Raw genomic sequence first — 18,714 nt, forward strand, 5'->3', positions numbered from 1 at the left:
ATCGGCCTTATAAAACCACAACCTGCGGCTTATTTGACAACCCTTTCGAATCACGAGACATGCAAGCTGCATTCACCATCCATCCGCAGCCGCGATTTTCACCACCCCAAACCTTAGCCCACACCACTCCCAAAACACCATATACTACGACCCGGGTCGAGTCAACCCATCCGGAAATATCAAACAGATCTCGGAGGAAGCCAAAGAGCGAGCTGAACCGGCCGTTACGGGCCCGTCGTCGCCGCGACGCACAGAGTCGTTCCCACGCTTTCTGCGCCTCATCCCAGTAGACTGGCTCCATGCCGTAACCAGCGTGGATGTGCCCAAATACGTGGAGGGCGGGCTGGACGCGCCATGCTTCTGTGAGGAGGAATGGGCAGCCGGTGGAGTAGACGGGGGAGAGATCGAGATGGGATTGTGGTGGGGTGTGGGTGACAAGGATGTCGGTGTTTAGGGGCACGGTGCCTGACCAGGCGTCGTAGTGGGGTGGGTAAGTGAAGGCATGTTCGGGGCCGAAGGGGACAAGGGCGGGGATTTGAGGGGCGCCGTAGATGGTGAGGGAGCGGGCGCGAGATCCGGCGGGTGAAGGTGGGGGGAAGGAGATGGTGACCGCGGAGTGTTGGAGGTAGTGGATGTCGCCCCAGTCGATGCGGTGGGGACTTTCGAGGTCATCGATGGAGCGAAGAGAGGCTGTGGAGGAGGAGACCGTTGCGAAAGATTTGTCCCGGTCTTCTTCCAGTCGTGACCGTACGTCAAAGTAGCTGTCATGATTGCCACAAATGACTACTTTGTGGGGATGTGGTAGTCCTTGGAGCCAGTCTACCGCTGCTTGGATCTCGCGCACGCTGCCATCATTGCATAGATCACCAGCGTGAATTAAAAGGTCACCGTCTGGCACATCGTCCCACTCGAGGGTGTGGGTGTCGGAGATGCAGACTACTCGGATGGGGTGGGCGTCTGGTGGAGGTAATCGAGGTGGTCCGCGGAGTCTGAGGAGAATGTGGTGGAGAGGATAGAGGAAGGCGGCAAGTGGGGAGGCGAGGAAGTAATCTGGTATAGGACGGCGATGGTAGGGGGAGGTCATGGTTGAGGAGGCGTTAGGGTGCAGAGGGCAAGTGTAGGCCGGGGGAGACCCGAAGGTAGTCTTTATCCTCGACTGCTGGCCTTCCTTGCCTGAGGTGGAGAAATTGTTCTGCGGAGGTCACTGACGTTGTCTACCGTTCAGCCAATCAGAGGCTTTGTCACCTGCATGAGATCACTAACTTCAACTTCGTTGGCATTCTTTACCACCAATGCCAGCACTTTATGGTTAGATATTAAGTTTTATGTGATGATGTGGATATATTCTTGAGTATCCATGTGTTCTTGCTTGACTTCCATAATCTTTTAATATTTCACAGCTCAGCTTATAAAGCCAGATGTTTCATTCGGCACAATATCATCTGCGGGGAAACGGCATCCGTAGTAACTACTAACTACTAGTATATACATTACCTCACCCGCCTTGAACCTAACTACTAGTACAGTCTTCCTCTAATAGATCTATGCTCTACCCCGGGGCTATATCATGAAGTGTTCCCATTTATAATTCTTGTCTTAATTTACATGAATTAAGGAGCCTTGCTCCGCTACTTTTGAAGTTATACGATATTGTGACTTTCCAAGACAGTCATCTGATTGATTGGGTTGGCTTTGTCGTCCAAGTCCTTATTGGTGCTTATCAATCAAAGACACCGAGATGTCACATTAAGAACTTCTTAGATGACATGCCATCACAGAACAAGTATCAGACCATGTTTACCCATGGAGACCTATGCCTCGCGAATTTCATGCTCAACGATGGAAATGTCACTGGAATTATGGACTGGGAGTCTGTTGGTATCCCGAATACTGGCAGTTCTCAAAGGCTCTCGCAGTCTAGATATAGCAAAATGGTTGGTCCGGCTAACTACAGCAGACCATGAAAGCATATTACTCTGAATCAGCATTCTTGACTCCAACACTGGAGTGATATTCTGTCATGTTATTGCTATCATCTCAGCTGCGGCCGGAGCGCCACCAACGCAAGTAGTCTTTTACCTCCATGGTCAACGCGTATGTACTACTGCTTCATATCCCTAACCACCGTCCTAAGAAACTTCACCATGATAAATTCATAGAAAACGCTGTACATGGCTGATTACGTCAGCCATGGAGATTGATCTTTATACTTGTACATATTAGGAATAGTGATTACCGGTCCTATCTACCGCTAATCATATCGGTTAGGCGGTCTTTTGTTCTGCCCGCTTAAATCCAACCTCTCCATCTCACTCTAACTCCCCCCGTCTTTTAGTTGCTGCTTTATTCTTGTTGCCTATCTCATCTTGTACAGTATTATTCTGGTGTGCATCTCTCATTATGGATGGATCTGACTCTGTTGAGTCGCGGTGGCTTACGCAACTGGCTGCCATGCGGCAGGCCATTGCAGAGCTAAAGCTTCCGAAAGACCCCGCTACAGACCAGCTTGGCTATGGCAGTGACTTGGATCTAGATCTTGACGAGGATTATTCTTCGCCCGGTACTGTCGACGATATTTGGGATGTCATCAGCTCCGATGATGAGTCTAGTGCTGATTTCGAGGAGCTCGATGGTTTTGCTTCTCCCTCAGCGTCGTCTTATGACCAGTTTTGGCTAGAGCAGAAATGCCAGAGCCTAACATCTCAAAAGCCCGGGCTGAGTGCCAATGAGCTAGCCCAACAGATCACAGCTGCGCTAGCGACCGACAGCGGAGACGACGAACTGCAAATGTCCCTGGCTGAGATTGTTGGGTTCGACGACCTGGACTTCGTGATTGAGTTGATCGCACACCGGACGGAAATCCTCAGGAGCGTTCACACTGGCCCAGAGGCGCAAACAGACGGTCTTTTCTCAGGAAGGTTGCAGACAAGGGCAGAACGGGAACAGGCTCTGCGGCAGCAGGACTTCGAACACAAGAATGCTCCATTAATGCCGGCGCAAACGAGACAGGAGCCACAGTATCCCCATGTTTTTAAGTCGCATGACAATAGGAACGTACTTTCGTTTAGTGGAAAGAAATATGGGCTGCCTCTTGGGAGCAAGCAGATAGATGAGCAGAAATACACCGAAGTGGAGGTTCCAGCATCCAGGGTAGGCACTTTGGGAGCCACGCAAAAGCTGGTGCAAATATCTTCATTGGATGGTCTATGTCAAGGCACCTTCAAAGGCTACAAATCACTGAACAGGATGCAAAGTTTGCTGTATGAAGTTGCTTACAAGACAAGCGAAAACATGCTTATTTGTGCTCCAACTGGTGCTGGTAAGACAGACGCCGCGATGCTGACGATCCTCAATGCCATTGGCAAGAATACTATTCCGAACCCTGTTGAACAACCAGAGGCAACAGAGTTTGCCGTTCAGGTAGATGACTTCAAGATTGTTTATGTGGCTCCGATGAAAGCGCTGGCTGCTGAAGTCACTGAGAAGCTTGGGAAGCGATTGGCCTGGCTCGGAATCCAGGTCCGTGAACTGACTGGTGACATGCAACTGACGAAGCGCGAGATCGTAGAAACACAAATTATTGTTACCACCCCTGAGAAATGGGATGTGGTAACACGGAAGAGCACTGGAGACACTGAGCTTGTGCAGAAAGTACGGTTGCTGATCATCGATGAGGTTCATATGCTCCACGACGAACGTGGTGCCGTTATCGAATCTTTGGTAGCCCGTACCCAGCGTCAGGTCGAAAGTACGCAATCACTCATTCGTATCGTTGGTCTTTCTGCCACTCTACCCAACTACCTCGATGTTGCCGATTTCCTCAAGGTGAATAAGATGGCTGGTCTATTCTACTTTGACAGTTCGTTCCGGCCTGTTCCTCTTGAGCAACACTTCATTGGCGTTAAAGGAAAGCCTGGCTCCAAACAATCGCGAGAAAACATCGATGTTGTATCTTACGAGAAAGTGCGCGATATGCTTGAGAGGGGACATCAGGTCATGGTCTTCGTGCATTCGCGGAAAGATACTGTCTTAACTGCTCGAATGTTGAAACAAATGGCTGCTGATGAGGGCTGTGAGAATCTCTTCAGCTGCCAAGATCACGAAAATTACTCAAATGGGCTTAGGGATATGAAACATGCTCGTGCTCGTGAGTTGCGGGATCTGTTCGCCAGTGGTTTTGGAACTCATCATGCTGGAATGAGTCGGAGCGACCGCAATTTGATGGAACGTATGTTCTCCGAAGGTCTGATTAAAGTTCTTTGCTGTACCGCTACACTGGCATGGGGTGTCAACCTTCCTGCTGCTGCGGTTGTTATTAAGGGCACACAATTATACAATCCCCAGGAGGGAAAGTTCGTTGATCTTGGCATTCTCGATGTCCTTCAGATCTTTGGTCGTGCTGGTCGTCCCCAGTTCCAAGATACTGGCATCGGCTTCATCTGTACCACACATGATAAGCTGCACCATTATCTCTCTGCAGTGACATCTCAACAGCCGATCGAGTCTCGTTTCTCCAGCCGACTTGTAGACAATCTAAATGCCGAGATTTCTCTTGGCACGGTCACGTCCGTCCCAGAAGCCGTGCAGTGGCTAGGATATTCTTACCTCTTTGTGCGCATGAAGCGTGAGCCTAGGAATTATGGCATCGAGTGGGCTGAGATACGTGACGACCCCATGTTGGTGCAAAGGCGTCGCCAATTGATCATTCAGGCTGCCCTCGTATTGCAAAAAAGTCAAATGATCATCTTCAACGAACGGACAGAGGAACTTCGAGCGAAGGATGTGGGGCGCATTGCAAGCCAGTACTACGTTCTGCAGAACAGTATCGAAATTTTCAACGAATTAATGCGTGCCGAAGCAGGAGAAGCAGACGTGCTGAAAATGATCAGCATGAGTGGTGAATTCGACAATATCCAATCGAGAGAAAATGAGTCAAAGGAGCTGAACAGGCTACGGGAAGAAGCCGTTCAGACAGAAATAGAGGGTGGAAATGATTCTGCTCATGCAAAAACCAACATTCTGCTACAGTCCTATATTTCGCGTGCTAAGGTTGAAGATTTCGCATTGGTATCGGACACCGGCTATGTTGCACAAAATGCAGCTCGTATATGCCGCGCTCTTTTTATGATTGCATTGAACCGACGTTGGGGTTACCAATGTCAAGTTTTGTTGTCAATGTGCAAGTCCATTGAGAAGCAGATCTGGCCTTTCGATCACCCATTCCATCAGTTTGATCTTCCCCAGCCTGTCCTCAGAAATCTGGATGAGAGGCTGCCCAGTTCCTCTATAGAATCGATGAGGGATATGGATGTTGCAGAGATCGGACAACTGGTTCACAACCAGAAAATGGGCAAGACTCTAGCAAAATTATTAGACAATTTCCCTACCCTCAGCGTGGAGGCTGAAATCGCACCGCTGAACCGCGACGTCCTGCGCATTCGCCTATGCCTCTATCCCGAGTATACTTGGAATGACAGGCATCATGGAGCTTCAGAGTCCTACTGGATCTGGGTAGAGAACTCGGAAACTTCCGAGATCTACCATCATGAGTATTTCATCCTCAGCCGGAAGAAACTTCATGACGAGCACGAGCTCAACTTCACCATCCCACTTTCGGACCCATTACCAAGTCAAATTTATGTCCGTGCGATATCAGATCGATGGTTAGGTGCAGAAACTGTAACTCCAGTCTCATTCCAACATCTTATTCGTCCCGACACAGAGAGCGTTTATACAGACCTTCTGAACCTCCAGCCACTGCCTATTTCTGCCCTCCAAAATCCCATTCTCGAGGAACTCTATGGACAGCGATTCCAGTTCTTTAACCCGATGCAAACACAGATTTTCCACCTTCTCTATCACACTTCTGCCAACGTCCTCCTAGGCTCCCCTACTGGAAGTGGAAAGACGGTGGCTGCAGAGCTGGCTATGTGGTGGGCTTTTAGAGAAAAGCCTGGATCAAAGGTTGTGTACATCGCACCGATGAAAGCACTCGTCCGTGAGCGAGTCCACGATTGGAAAAAGCGCCTCACAGGTCCTATGGGCCTGAAGTTGGTCGAGTTGACCGGTGATAATACTCCGGACACGCGAACCATTCGAGATGCAGACATCATTATCACAACCCCTGAGAAATGGGATGGTATCTCTCGTAGTTGGCAGACCAGAGATTACGTTCGCAAGGTCAGCTTGGTGATCATTGATGAAATCCACTTGCTAGGCGGTGACCGAGGACCTATTCTTGAGATTATTGTATCTCGAATGAATTACATTGCTTCGCAGTCTAAGGGATCCGTTCGGCTGATGGGTATGTCTACTGCTTGTGCAAATGCCACCGATTTGGCGAATTGGCTGGGTGTGAAAGAAGGACTGTACAATTTCCGGCACTCGGTGCGTCCTGTGCCTCTCGAGATTTACATTGATGGCTTCCCTGAGCAACGTGGATTCTGTCCACTCATGCAGTCTATGAACCGACCAACTTTCCTAGCTATCAAAAACCACTCTCCAGAAAAGCCCGTGATTGTTTTCGTTGCTTCTCGTAGGCAAACCCGTCTAACTGCCAAGGATCTGATCAATTATTGCGGAATGGAGGATAATCCTCGTCGATTTGTTCGCATGTCGGAGGATGATTTGGAGTTGAATCTCGCGCGAGTCAAAGACGATGCATTGCGGGAAGCGCTCAGTTTCGGCATCGGTCTGCACCATGCTGGTTTGGTGGAATCTGATCGTCAGCTAGCCGAGGAGCTTTTCGCAAACAACAAGATACAGATTCTTGTCGCGACTAGTACACTGGCATGGGGTGTTAACCTTCCAGCACACCTTGTAGTTGTCAAAGGAACCCAGTTCTTTGATGCAAAGATCGAGGGTTATAGGGACATGGACTTGACTGACGTTCTGCAAATGCTGGGTCGTGCAGGTCGTCCGCAGTTCGACTCGTCTGGTATTGCTCGAATTTTCACTCAAGATTCAAAGAAAGCCTTTTACAAGCATTTCTTGCACACTGGGTTCCCAGTAGAATCCACTTTGCACAAAGTCCTCGATAACCACTTGGGGGCTGAAGTTTCTGCAGGAACAATCACAACAAAACAGGATGCACTGGATTACCTGACGTGGACGTTTTTCTTCCGGAGACTGCATAAGAACCCTTCATACTATGGCTTGGAGATCTCGGCCGAGGAGCACAACACTATCGCCGCTCAGACTATCGCCCAAGATTTCATGATTGACCTGGTCGATAAGTCGCTCGGCGAGCTAGCAGCGTCGTCATGTGTTGTGCTTGATTCCACGACAGGTGAAGTTGACCCGACACCATTTGGCAAGGTGATGAGCTACTACTATTTGTCACACAAGACAATTCGATACCTCATGGCACATGCAAAGCCGAATCCTACATTCCATGATGTCTTGAGCTGGATGTGTTCCGCGACAGAATTCGATGAGCTGCCTGTTCGACATAATGAAGATCTCATTAACGCAGAGTTGGCTCAAAACCTACCGCTATCTGTTGAATCAATGGGAGACCTACCAATGTGGGACCCCCACGTGAAAGCGTTCTTATTGCTTCAAGCCTACATGTCGCGAATTGATCTTCCGATTTCCGATTATGTCGGAGATCAGACCTCTGTTTTAGATCAGGGCATCCGTATTCTGCAAGCTTCGATTGATGTCATGGCCGAATTAGGCTACCTACATGCTTGTCAAATGCTCATGTCCCTTCTTCAATGCATTAAGTCAGCTAGGTGGCCTGAAGATATCCCACTGTCGATTCTTCCAGGCGTTGGTGTTGGCGCCAGAGCACCCTTCCTCCCAGGTTCCCTCGCTGCACTCTCATCTCTACCTACGGGTGCCGTTTCAATTCTTTCTAAGAAACTACAGCTTTCTCCTTCCCAGGCCGCCCAATTTACCAAAGCTGCCTCCTATCTGCCGAATCTGTCGGTATCAGTCTCCAAGGTCTCGTCAATTGGTATTAGTGTGTCCTTGACCAGGCGCAACCCTGCAATGGACTCGGGATACAGGATCTACGCACCTCGATTCCCAAAGCCACAAACAGAAGGTTTCTTCTTGATTGTCTGCAGTGCAGCCTCAGACGGTAAAGACGGAGAACTACTTGCTCTGAAGAGAATCTCCTGGCCTCCTGTCGAGAAGCAGCGCAACTACCGTGGTAATAATAACGCCGGATCGCAGCGCAACGACCGCGGCAACAATAACGCCGGATCGAGCAAGCCCGCAGAGAAGAACAATCATAGAGGTGGCCCTCCTCTCACAATCCGGTCGTCTGTCAAATTCCCAGATACGGCAGCTAAGAATGGCATCAAGGTCAAGGTCATCAGCGATTCGTATCCTGGCATGGAATGGACGCTACCAACCGTGGAAGTGGATATGGGTCCTGAAAAACAGGTTGTGCAAGAGTCGGCCAATTACCCAGAGAAGAGTTGAATGGTTTTCTATACATAGAGATAGAGGTTTAAATAGAAGTCTATGAAACAATTCAAATTGGGTGATCTAAAGCCAAAATACGCGAACAAATGGGAGTATATAAAATGCACGGAATGGATGAACCTAACCGGAGAGAAAAATGTAAAACACCTAATCATCGTCCACTACTCCTGTCCTTTTAAAGATAATCCAAGCTCTCATGAGAAGAAATGCAAAAGAAGATCCGGCTCTCGCTTTCGGCGCCGCCAAAAAAAAGAAGTCATGAAGTTAGAAAAGAAAGACTGAACGCGAGGCTGTGCTCAAGAGGAATGAAAGGAAAGGCAAATCGCCGTCAATGACGTAACGAATACGCCTAGTATAAACCAGAAAAGAAAAGAAGAATAAAACCCATCAGTCGCAATGCTGGTTTCCAGGGCAATCAGAGAGATACGGAGCAAAAGGGTCGTGAAAATAGAAGACCAAACCAAGTCGCTACTCAGGCGCCAGATGCAACAGGAGAAAGGCAGCAAGTGTTAATCCCAAGCACATCATACACTTTCAATACGAGCATCCTGAGAATTGCCATGTCGATGACCGTACTGCCCATCCACCATTTGGGGAGTTCTAGCCCGGGGAGTAAGACGGTCTGGCCGCCGTCCCACCGGGACCAAGACTTGCTTCCTCTTTGATACGGAAACAGATCTTGCGATGGAGATCTCGATGGTCGGGAGGGGATCGGCCGGCTCTGGGTCTTGCTCGTCGTGCTCCTGTTCGGCTTCTGACTCCAGTTCCTCATCCGGGATGGGATCTGCGAGCTCATGCTCATCCGTCGTCTTGTCGTCTTCTTCAGGTTTGGTTTCGTTGGCGAGGGGCATTCGGATGGTGTCTGCTGGTGAGACGGCAGATTTATTACTATCCGAGGGCGATAACGGAGAGAATCTTTGTTGGACGGCGGCAAGAGGCGAGAGGATCGGAGATGATGCCGTCGACTCACTGTTCACTAGCTCCGGCGATAGTTCTTGGGTGTTGAGGGAAAGCGCTGGGGTTGACTTCTGCGATTTTGTTTCGTCTGCAGATGGTTTCCGCTTGTTGATCATCTCCCATTCTGGCTCGCCTTTGGGGTCGACGTAGGTTTGGACTGGCTTGAGTTTTTGCAGGAGGAATTTTTCGTCTTCTGAGTTGATGGTTGTGCTTGAAATAAATGAGGATACTGAGTCTTGGGGTTTGTGGGAGCTTCTTGTGTCGCTGTGAATCATGAGGAGAATGTGATCTTGTTCATTGGACAAATCTTCCTGCCGTGACTCTGCTCTGGATACTTGGTTTCGGAGTAAGGGACTGGGGCCCGGGGGAGGTTTTGCGTGCCTAGCACCTTGGAAGCTTTGCTCTTGTGTGTTGCTGGGAATAGTGAGAGTCTTGGGGAGTTTGAGCGTGTAGGCGAGGTGGCCCTTCGTCGGGGCGGGGGCAGATCTGGTGATGGCGGCGATGCCTGGTGTGGGTTTAGTATTTGGTAGGTGATGTATACCGCAGGGGATGTTGAATGATTTACCTCGGTGTTGGGAGCGCTCATGTTTTCTAGGGTTCTGCTGCGTCTGTTCAACGGGGAAGGCTCGTTTTTGTTGAGTAGAGCGCTGAACATAACGCTGTATCGTTCCAACTCAACACTTGGGATGTCAACCTGCAGTAGAGGTCCCGATTTCGACTCTGCAGGCCGTTGTCTATCCTGAGCTGGCACCTGTGCGACACTGGCATTTTGCTGCTTCTCTTCGGCCTTGACCTCCGGCTCAAGACACGGCCACACCTCCGTATCCATGACATGGTTGGATTTCGCCTCGCGGGCCTGATAGTCAATGGAATGCGAAGAGCCCTGTGCAAGAGGCGCCTGACTACCTTGAACCTGGACCTGGTAAAAAGGCTGGCTTGCGCCCGACGCAACAGCATTCCTCGCCTTGAACAACCCGCCGATTTTCCTCCACTTGCTCGGCTTCCGCTGGATCTGCGGGGCTGCTTTGGGGCGTTCGCGCGCAGACTCCAGCGCTTTCTCTTGCATCTGGGAAAAGGTGTTCTGTGGCTCCACCAAACGGGGACTACCTAGAGCGATCCCGATCATATTTTCTTCCGAGCCATTTTCGCTGTTTGTCGGCGATTGTATCGCGTCAGCTGGAGGCACCGCTATGCGAAAATCGAACCCAGGCCCGGGTATTTCTACCCTCCTGCCCTGTTGACCTGCGTCTGATGTCCGGGGGCGCTGGGTGTCGCAGTTAGCCTGCTGCATCGGCCGATGGTGCGTTGTGCTACCATTTTTCAGGGCCTTGAGGTCATTTCGTGGTACTGCGTCTGTATGCTTAAAGATGGGATTGGAAATGTCTGTCTCCCGTGGGGCACGGGGTTTCCCCAGAAAGAGACCTCGGGCCATTTGCGCAATTTTGCGGCTCAGCGATGCTGAATTTTAATGATAGTATGAGCTGATGGATTCAGACAAAGAAATGACTTCAAATAAAGAAACTAAACGAGTGAAAGGGTGTGAAGGTAAGCTGACATGAGACTCTATCTCAGCATCGGACACGAAGATAATAATAACAATAAAAAAAGGAACGGACAGCCTTCCAGAAGGCCCTGAATGGTGAAACAGCACACGAGAGAAAGAAAAGAGCCAGTCAGTCCATGATAAAAGGAAAAGGAGGGTTCAAGGATGAGGAGGGTTTGGACGCAGTGGAGATTGTCGCAGAGTTATGGATCGATCTAATCAGACACGGGTTGGCCAAGTGTCGCAATTTAATTTCCAGTAGATTGGACGAAGAGAGATCTTCTCAAACAAACCAACGAAAGTCTCAGACCGATGCTGTGGCCGTTGATCAAGCGCCGGGGCGCTTGAGTCCAAACTGTCACAAAGAGGTCCCTCAGCCCCTCCATTGGACCACGCATGGGAGGAACGTGGACGGCCTGGTGCTCATGGCCTTCATGGACTGGTAGCGGTGGATGGAGTCCCTCATTCCCGCGTACCCTATCACGATGCTTATCTGGAAGGTTGCAAATGAGCGTTGATGCTGCGAAATTAAGGGAGGGCATCGTAAGTGACCCACTCGAGTGACCTTTCTTACCCTAGATCAGTCTAGCGGGAGGTGCATGATTGGACTCTCATCTCCCGTGCCCTAACTGCCAGATTAGCGTCAAAGCGTCGGCGGAGACTTTCGTTTGCGTTATAGCCTCACTCCGTCATTTAAAGAGTAATGGGTGGATATCCTGACTCAGAGGTAGACACAATGAAGATCTTTGGTCCAACACAGTTGGGCTGGAGGCGGCAAGTCTCCGTAGTAACGTGATGCTGATTATCCGCATTGGTAAGATACAAAGACTCATATAGAACAACCGGGAGAGGCAATAAAAAAATTAAATGGCAAAAAGATATGGGGCGAGCCGGGATCGAACCAGCGACCTCCCGATCACCAGGTGGTGTTTGAGATGAAGTTGAAACTTCAGTCGAGCGCTCTCCCAACTGAGCTATCGCCCCATTAGATGTTAATTTGGCTCAAATTATTGCATTATCAAAATTTTCCATATATCTAAGGTACAATATGACTGAACATTGGTTTGTAAAAGCAAGCCGGAACAGAACCAATATGTAGTACTCTCATATAGCCAAATAATATCGAATCCTGTGCACCAGAATATAAGACAGATCAGAATTCTCATCTGCAGAATCCACCCAAGTTATTTCATAATCACCGACATTCATGTCTTTTTCATTCATATATTCCTTCCTCAAACATTTCTCTCCAGGGCATTACTACTACTCCTACTCCGCCAAGTTCATTTTCTCGATTGCCGTCTCCACGGCTGCCTCCTTCTCCTTCGCCTTTTTCTCCTCATAGACTTATATTAGCTTGACAATGTCTTTTCAAATAACAACTGCATTCAATCGGCATTCTTGGCCCGTTGGGCCCGCCTTAGCCTGGCCTTCTTTGACTTTGACAGCCCGGGAGCAGGGGCGACAGGAGGCTGGCTGGGGTCGGTGGTGGTTGTGGCGCCAGCAGCACCAGCACCTGCAGCAGGAGCCGCAGTCTAGATTAAATAATGTTAGCAAGAAGAAACCCTCTCCTACCTATGTTAACTTACCCTCTTTCTCGTTTTGCCCCGCAGCTGTCTGCTCCTGCTGCTGCTGCTGTTGGTTTGCATACGCAAACTTCCAGAGCAATAAGTACAAAATAGTACATGAGAACTGGAAAACTTATCCCAGTGAAAACCCCCTGACTATGGTGAAAAGCGGAGCAGATGGACACATTCCCTGGATTTGAGGAAAGTAGGCGGTAGATTTGGATTGGCAGCATTGATTCGCAGGGCAGCAAGAGGCCAAAGCCTGACCACTCAAGGAGTGCTAGAAAAGGCACATGTAGGGGAACCCAATGGCTTTGTAAAGAACTCGATTGGGGTACTAAGTGGCCTGGGATTGGTATACCCAAAGGCCCCTAGTTGAAGGGTTCCAGTCCTCGGAGCAGGGCTCTAGATTAAGGTAAAGCATTGCAATGCCCTATATCCGTAATATCTGCAGTATACACACGGTTGCTGATATAATGAGCAATCGAGGCGTAAATTGCGCGGTTTATATTAAAAACCTTCATATAGACGGTTCAGACAAGCGTGGGGCTATATCCTAGAACCAAGTGCTTTATCATCTCGTAAGCCTCATCAGCGAGTTTAATGGATGGAACTAGTAATCAGCTCCTGTACAAGCGAAGGCTCTATCTATAGAACAAGCCAGCTTCTTAAAGGCAGTGAGATCTGTTCCCATTGACCATATTCAGCTAGGGTCGAGACACTTGAAAACAAGAAGTGTTCATAGGCAGTGAGCTTACAGCGAGTTTTGTGTGTAGAACCCCCAAAGTTCAAGGAGCGATTTTTCACGCATCCAGGAAGGCCATATATGCTGTCAGGGCATTTAGCAGGAATATGATCCACCAGATATGATCCACCAGAGTAGTACATAGTCAGGCCCTGCTGTACAGACCACCACTGAGTATAAAAAGAGATATCCTAGAGATGAGTATAAGTCTTAACTAGTATTGTAGTCCTGAGTTGTGTGGAAACTGCCCTATATATATACCACCTAAATGATTCACTGCTTGTTCAGAAATGAATTGTGAGCGGTTTCCTCAGTGGTTAGGTGACTTAATTAGAAGAATCACATTATAGAATTCAAGTATTCCATATTAACTAGATCTGTACTAGTTAATAGTCTGGGGTCTAAAACACCATTAATAACTGTCAGAGATTGAATAACCATTCAGTCTGATGACTGGACAGTATACCCTATCTCTGGTGTATAGACAATTCGGTGGCCAATCGGTAACAATGGAGTATGTATTCACTGCCTTTTCGATACCGATGAGTGGTCTTTATGCCTGGATAGGACTACAATTTGGGAATATTCTATAGGAATACATCTCCAAGAACCAGTCTCTTGTCTTGATTCTTCATCATCTCGTGCCAAAGGATTCCCATCTAGCTGACAGTTCCTCAAAGTTTATTATAAGCGGGGAAGAATCGGATTCTTCGATTTCGTATAATAAGCATAGAGATCTTATAAGCTGGATTTTAGAAGATCCAGAGATCCATGTACTCGTACGGCCTTTTGTGATGCCAGTGCAAAGTCCCATGATGTGCGCATAGGTCGGGGCATAGGGGAAGGAGAGGAGGAAGGGGACCACAGTAGATATCTACATGATACAAGTCGAGACAAAAGCTGTAGCTAGAGAGACGATTATTATAAAAGGCTTTTGCCAGATGACGAAGGCGAGGAAACATAATTCGATGACAGCACGCCTTGAATTTCTTTTTTTTTCTTTTGCGTAGCTCGCCGAAAATGAGAGTGCCACCACTACATGCACTGCACGAACAAGGTCATTTTCAAGAAAAGAATATATTGTTTATTACCAAAAGAGATCCTACTTTCATGGTGGTTGGTAATACAAAATTTTTATCTAGACAGACATTGTCTGTCCCTGGTAACATGCAGCTATACTAATCAAAACGCAATTACACCTCGTACTCTATAGTGCAAGCAAGGTCTGGGAAACTGGTGCTGCTGAATCCAAGCAAGTTAAGTCCTACACTTTATTTTTTTCCAAAAATAGCAACAACTCGCCCTTATAGCTCAGTGGTACGAGCGCATCACTCGTAGCCTGAGGCATCCATTGGAAGCCTTGAAAGCCATGAGGCATGATGAGGTCCGCGGTTCAATCCCGCGTGGGGGCAAGTTACTTTTTTGTTTTTTTACCATCGTTTAAGTGATGAATGAATGGACTGGAGTAGTTCCGCAACATCCTCAAATTGACGGTCCTAGCTAGTACAGATATTGTATATACCATGAATAGATTAGTGTTAATTCAGGAATGCGCATTGTTCGGCGGCACCTCTTCTTGTCGCAGCTCCCTTCACATATGCCCCATTGAGATCTCACCGCATACTCCCTCCCTCCCCATGGGGATAACAACACATTACTTCGGTGATCAACGATACGATCCGATCTAGGTAACTAATTGTATTGCTGCGTTGGAAACGAGAAAATATATTATAAATTACCCGACCCTACTTCCCAATGGCAACGAACAACCTATCGCCGATGTCACCTAAGCCAGGAACTATCATGCCTCGTTCATTGCATTTTTCGTCCACCGCCCCTGTCCAGAACTCTACTCCCCCAGGCCAAGAGTCTACAGCTCGACGAATGCCCGTCTCGGAGCCCAGTACACTCAGCATCACCACTCGCTTCACGCCCCACTCACGCAGAAGGTGAATTGCCGCTTCGGCCGTAGCGCCTGTGGCGACGATGGGGTCAAGAAGGATAGCTGTGTCAGCAGCGGCGGTGTTGGAGTCAGAGCCATCCTGGCGTTGGTAGGGGAGATTATTGTAATATTCGACGGGTTGAAGGGTGAACTTCTCGCGGAAGAGACCTAAATGGTAGATGGGAACCGGGGCCGGGAGCAGGCTGTTGATTGCTAAATAGTTGGACAGATAATCAGCATTGGGGCCTTTCGAGCGAGTCGGACAACGTACCCTCAGTCATGCCCAGTCCGGATCGAAGAATGGGTACCATGGCGACATTGGCGGGCTCAATATCTTGGGTATCATATTCGATACCTAACGGGGTTTGATCCTGGGAAGTGGATCAACGTCGTCGATCCGATACGATCAGGGGTGATCAATCCTTACCGTTCCCCGCTTTTTAGTTTTCAATACTGTTGAGAAGGCCTCCACACCTAGGATAGTTGTGATCTCATGGACAAGGCTCCTGGTTTCGCGGGTGGAGGTTTTATGGGACCGTAGCTGGGATATCTTGGCTTGTAGGCACGGGTGGGATGAGATATGGACATTCGGGGGAAGAGACATCGTGGTTGAGGTATTCTGGAATATCGTATGGTTCTCAAGGTCGTATGAAAAGAGGGAGATAAGGAGAAGGAAGCTTGTGAGGGGGGACAGAAGCAAGAAATATATACACAATCAGAGAAGTGAGGGGTCGGGGTGTGTCGTGTCACCTGCTCAGGTACTGTACGGTATGTGTGTACATGTACCTTGATGTCAGCGTCCCTTTCTTTTTCTCCGCTTCAAATTCCAAGTCCCTCTTCCTTACCTTGTCATTCCTTCTCTTCCTTCTCATTTCTGCTCTCTTTATCTTCACCTCTAGCCCCTCTCATTGTCGGTTATCAGGAGCTGATAAGCTATCAACAATCACTTATCAGCCGTCTATCCACAACCAAATCATTGTTTATCCACTAAGATACCCACATACTACCATGACCCACTCTCTCCATCCAATCTTCACTCCTTCCATGCTGACTTTTCACAGCTCCTAATTTTCCTTCCCAGCACTACCCTTCACGATAGAGATTATGTGAATCATATTGCGCATTGTCATTCGCCATGCAATCAACAAGCGCCATGCCTGCCAGCGACACCGAACAGATGCCTGAAACTCAAGCGCCACCTCCCACCACCGAGGAAGCTTCGCAGCGCCAAGCCTGGCCATCCGAAGGATATGGGCTTCCCACCAGTGACAAGCCTCCTTACGGCCCCGTTGAACCAACGCTCTCACGAAGGGAACCTGGCGCAAGACCCCTCTCCAAACATGCTACGCAGCTTTTTACCCTTTCATACCTGGTCTTCTTCGCCATTTTCGGCACTTTGGCGCGTCTCGGTCTCCAAGCCCTGACCATCTACCCGGGAGCGCCCGTGGTAACGGGCGTCCTCTGGGCCAACGTAGGTGGATCGCTACTAATGGGCTTCTTCCTCGAAGACAAGAACCTCTTCCGGGAAGAATGGGGCGATGTGGACCAAAACAACAACAACAATACCACGGGAGCCGACCCGAGCGCCGAATCGAAACGTCACAAGTCTGTTAAAAAGACAATCCCATTATATGTCGGCCTAACAACCGGCTTCTGCGGCTGCTTCACCTCCTTCTCAAGCTTCATCCGTGACATTTTCCTCGCGCTATCCAACGATCTGTCGGACCCCTCAGCCCCCAATGGTGGATACAGCTTCATGGCTCTGGTAGCTATCATCCTGACCACAGTCGCGCTCAGTCTCGGCGCGCTCATCTTTGGCGCCCATCTCGCTCTCGCTCTTGATCCCCTAACCCCATCCTTCCCATTCCGCTTCACGCGTCGATTCATAGACCCCCTTTTCGTCATCCTCGGCTGGGGATGCTGGCTGGGCGCCGTCTTCCTCGCAATCTGGCCCCCAGATCGCCATGATAATGGACCAGAGTTCTGGCGTGGTCGCGCAGTGTTCGCTGTCGTTTTCGCACCACTCGGCTGCTTTTTACGTTACTACGTTTCTCTAGTGCTGAATGCCCGACTCCCCTCCTTCCCGCTAGGTACGTTCGCCGTGAATATCTTCGGAACTATCATCCTTGCCATGTGCTATGACTTGCAGCATGTTGATGGCATCGGGGCCTCCTCGCTTGGCTCTGGGACTAGTTTGTCGATACTCACGAGCTGCCAGGTGCTTGCTGGGGTTATGGATGGGTTCTGCGGTTCAGCAACTACGATTAGTACGTGGGTGGCTGAATTGAATGGGCTGAGTCGGCGACGACATGCCTATTTCTACGGAATTGTCAGCATCGGGGTTGCCTTGGGATTTTTTGTAATTATTACGGGTTCCTTGAGGTGGACGAGGGGGTTCATGGAACCCGTTTGTAAGTGATATGTTAGCTGTATGTATTCTATAACTTTATGGAGATGTATAAGATAAAAACCTAATATTAGTTAATGATAAAATGGATGAAATAACACTACAGCTACTATTGGTGTGTAGTTTGTAGTTTGATGTGTACTACTACTGTTTACTGTGTAGATAATAGCAATTGAATTCCCCGCTCAAACAAATTGTATTTTGTGCTAGAATTACTTATAGTACAGGGTACTACAACGCAAAACCATGTGCAGGCCAACAAAAAATAATATCAAACAAACACTGTAAATATAAAGATACGCAATGAACAATCTTCAAGAAAGGAATATCAAAGCATGCAAAACAGTTGCGTCAAACAGAACACGTCAAAAAATATGAGGGGGGTGAGATAGAACGCAAACATTAACGGCGGGGACGGCATAGACACATAAACTCAGAACGATTCTAACTCAAATACATTAAGGCAAAAGCTCAAAAGGAGGTAAAAAATAGTAAACCAAAGTATATGAGAACGAGTGACTTGAAGAGAAGCTTTAAAGTGGTAAGATGAATAGATAACGGACAAGGTATCAAATGATCAGGGGACAAATCGACTGGCAAATTGACCAAACACGCTGATGCGTAGAAGAGAAGCACTAAGGATTAAGAGTGTAATGATGAGTATCAAGAAAACAACAACTCCACCGAGTGCTAAAGTGAAGAACACACAGGACCAGCCGGGTGTCGAGATGTTGCCTTGGGAAACTGCCCGTAAAAACAAAAAAATGATCACACCGGACTCCTGTGAGCTCTTGCAAAAACCAACAGGAATGACGATAAATAACGCAAAGACGTAACGAAACGATTAACGATGAACAAACGTCAGTCAGGAGACACCAGCAAGAAGCATTATGCGGCGGTTCAGATCATAGCATTCCATAACCGGAAATCAAACTTCGCCGCCCACCTTCTTGCACCTCCATCCCGACCCTAAAAATCCGAGATTCCGCCAGTGTCCAAATGCCCAGGAAACGAGAGGAAGAAAAATTGAAAACGTTCATTGATGAATGGGACCCGAGTCAGAGCGAGAAACACCAAGAGTGAAACCCAGCCCCGAGGGCCGAAAAGAGCATCACG

The 18,714-nt window shown here is 48.6% G+C and overlaps 5 protein-coding genes across 5 annotated transcripts; 2 read left to right on the plus strand and 3 right to left on the minus strand.

The window, feature by feature from the left end:
• Nucleotides 1–7: 7 nt before the first annotated feature.
• On the minus strand, nucleotides 8–1,084 carry ABOM_006011 (metallophosphatase domain-containing protein; the record flags this gene model as incomplete). The annotated part of the gene is made up of 1 exon (XM_022533140.1): nucleotides 8–1,084. The coding sequence occupies one exon, from the start codon at nucleotides 1,082–1,084 to the stop codon at nucleotides 8–10; it is 1,077 nt and encodes a 358-aa protein (XP_022389617.1).
• A 1,316-nt stretch (nucleotides 1,085–2,400) lies between these two features.
• Nucleotides 2,401–8,433, plus strand: ABOM_006012 (RNA helicase SLH1; the record flags this gene model as incomplete). The annotated part of the gene is made up of 1 exon (XM_022533141.1): nucleotides 2,401–8,433. The coding sequence occupies one exon, from the start codon at nucleotides 2,401–2,403 to the stop codon at nucleotides 8,431–8,433; it is 6,033 nt and encodes a 2,010-aa protein (XP_022389614.1).
• Nucleotides 8,434–8,960: 527 nt separating this feature from the next.
• Nucleotides 8,961–10,825, minus strand: ABOM_006013 (uncharacterized protein; the record flags this gene model as incomplete). The annotated part of the gene is made up of 3 exons (XM_022533142.1): nucleotides 8,961–9,898; nucleotides 9,959–9,992; nucleotides 10,052–10,825. The coding sequence occupies 3 exons, from the start codon at nucleotides 10,823–10,825 to the stop codon at nucleotides 8,961–8,963; spliced, it is 1,746 nt and encodes a 581-aa protein (XP_022389615.1).
• A 4,169-nt stretch (nucleotides 10,826–14,994) lies between these two features.
• ABOM_006014 (uracil phosphoribosyltransferase) lies at nucleotides 14,995–15,795 on the minus strand (the record flags this gene model as incomplete). The annotated part of the gene is made up of 3 exons (XM_022533143.1): nucleotides 14,995–15,404; nucleotides 15,463–15,562; nucleotides 15,619–15,795. 3 exons carry the CDS (start codon nucleotides 15,793–15,795, stop codon nucleotides 14,995–14,997), a joined length of 687 nt encoding a protein of 228 aa, XP_022389620.1.
• Nucleotides 15,796–16,344: 549 nt separating this feature from the next.
• ABOM_006015 (FluC/FEX family fluoride channel) lies at nucleotides 16,345–17,610 on the plus strand (the record flags this gene model as incomplete). Its single annotated transcript, XM_022533144.1, has 1 exon — nucleotides 16,345–17,610. The coding sequence occupies one exon, from the start codon at nucleotides 16,345–16,347 to the stop codon at nucleotides 17,608–17,610; it is 1,266 nt and encodes a 421-aa protein (XP_022389621.1).
• Nucleotides 17,611–18,714: the final 1,104 nt, after the last annotated feature.

Source organism: Aspergillus bombycis (assembly GCF_001792695.1).
Source record: "Aspergillus bombycis strain NRRL26010 chromosome Unknown contig00037, whole genome shotgun sequence".
Lineage (NCBI taxonomy): Eukaryota > Fungi > Ascomycota > Eurotiomycetes > Eurotiales > Aspergillaceae > Aspergillus > Aspergillus bombycis.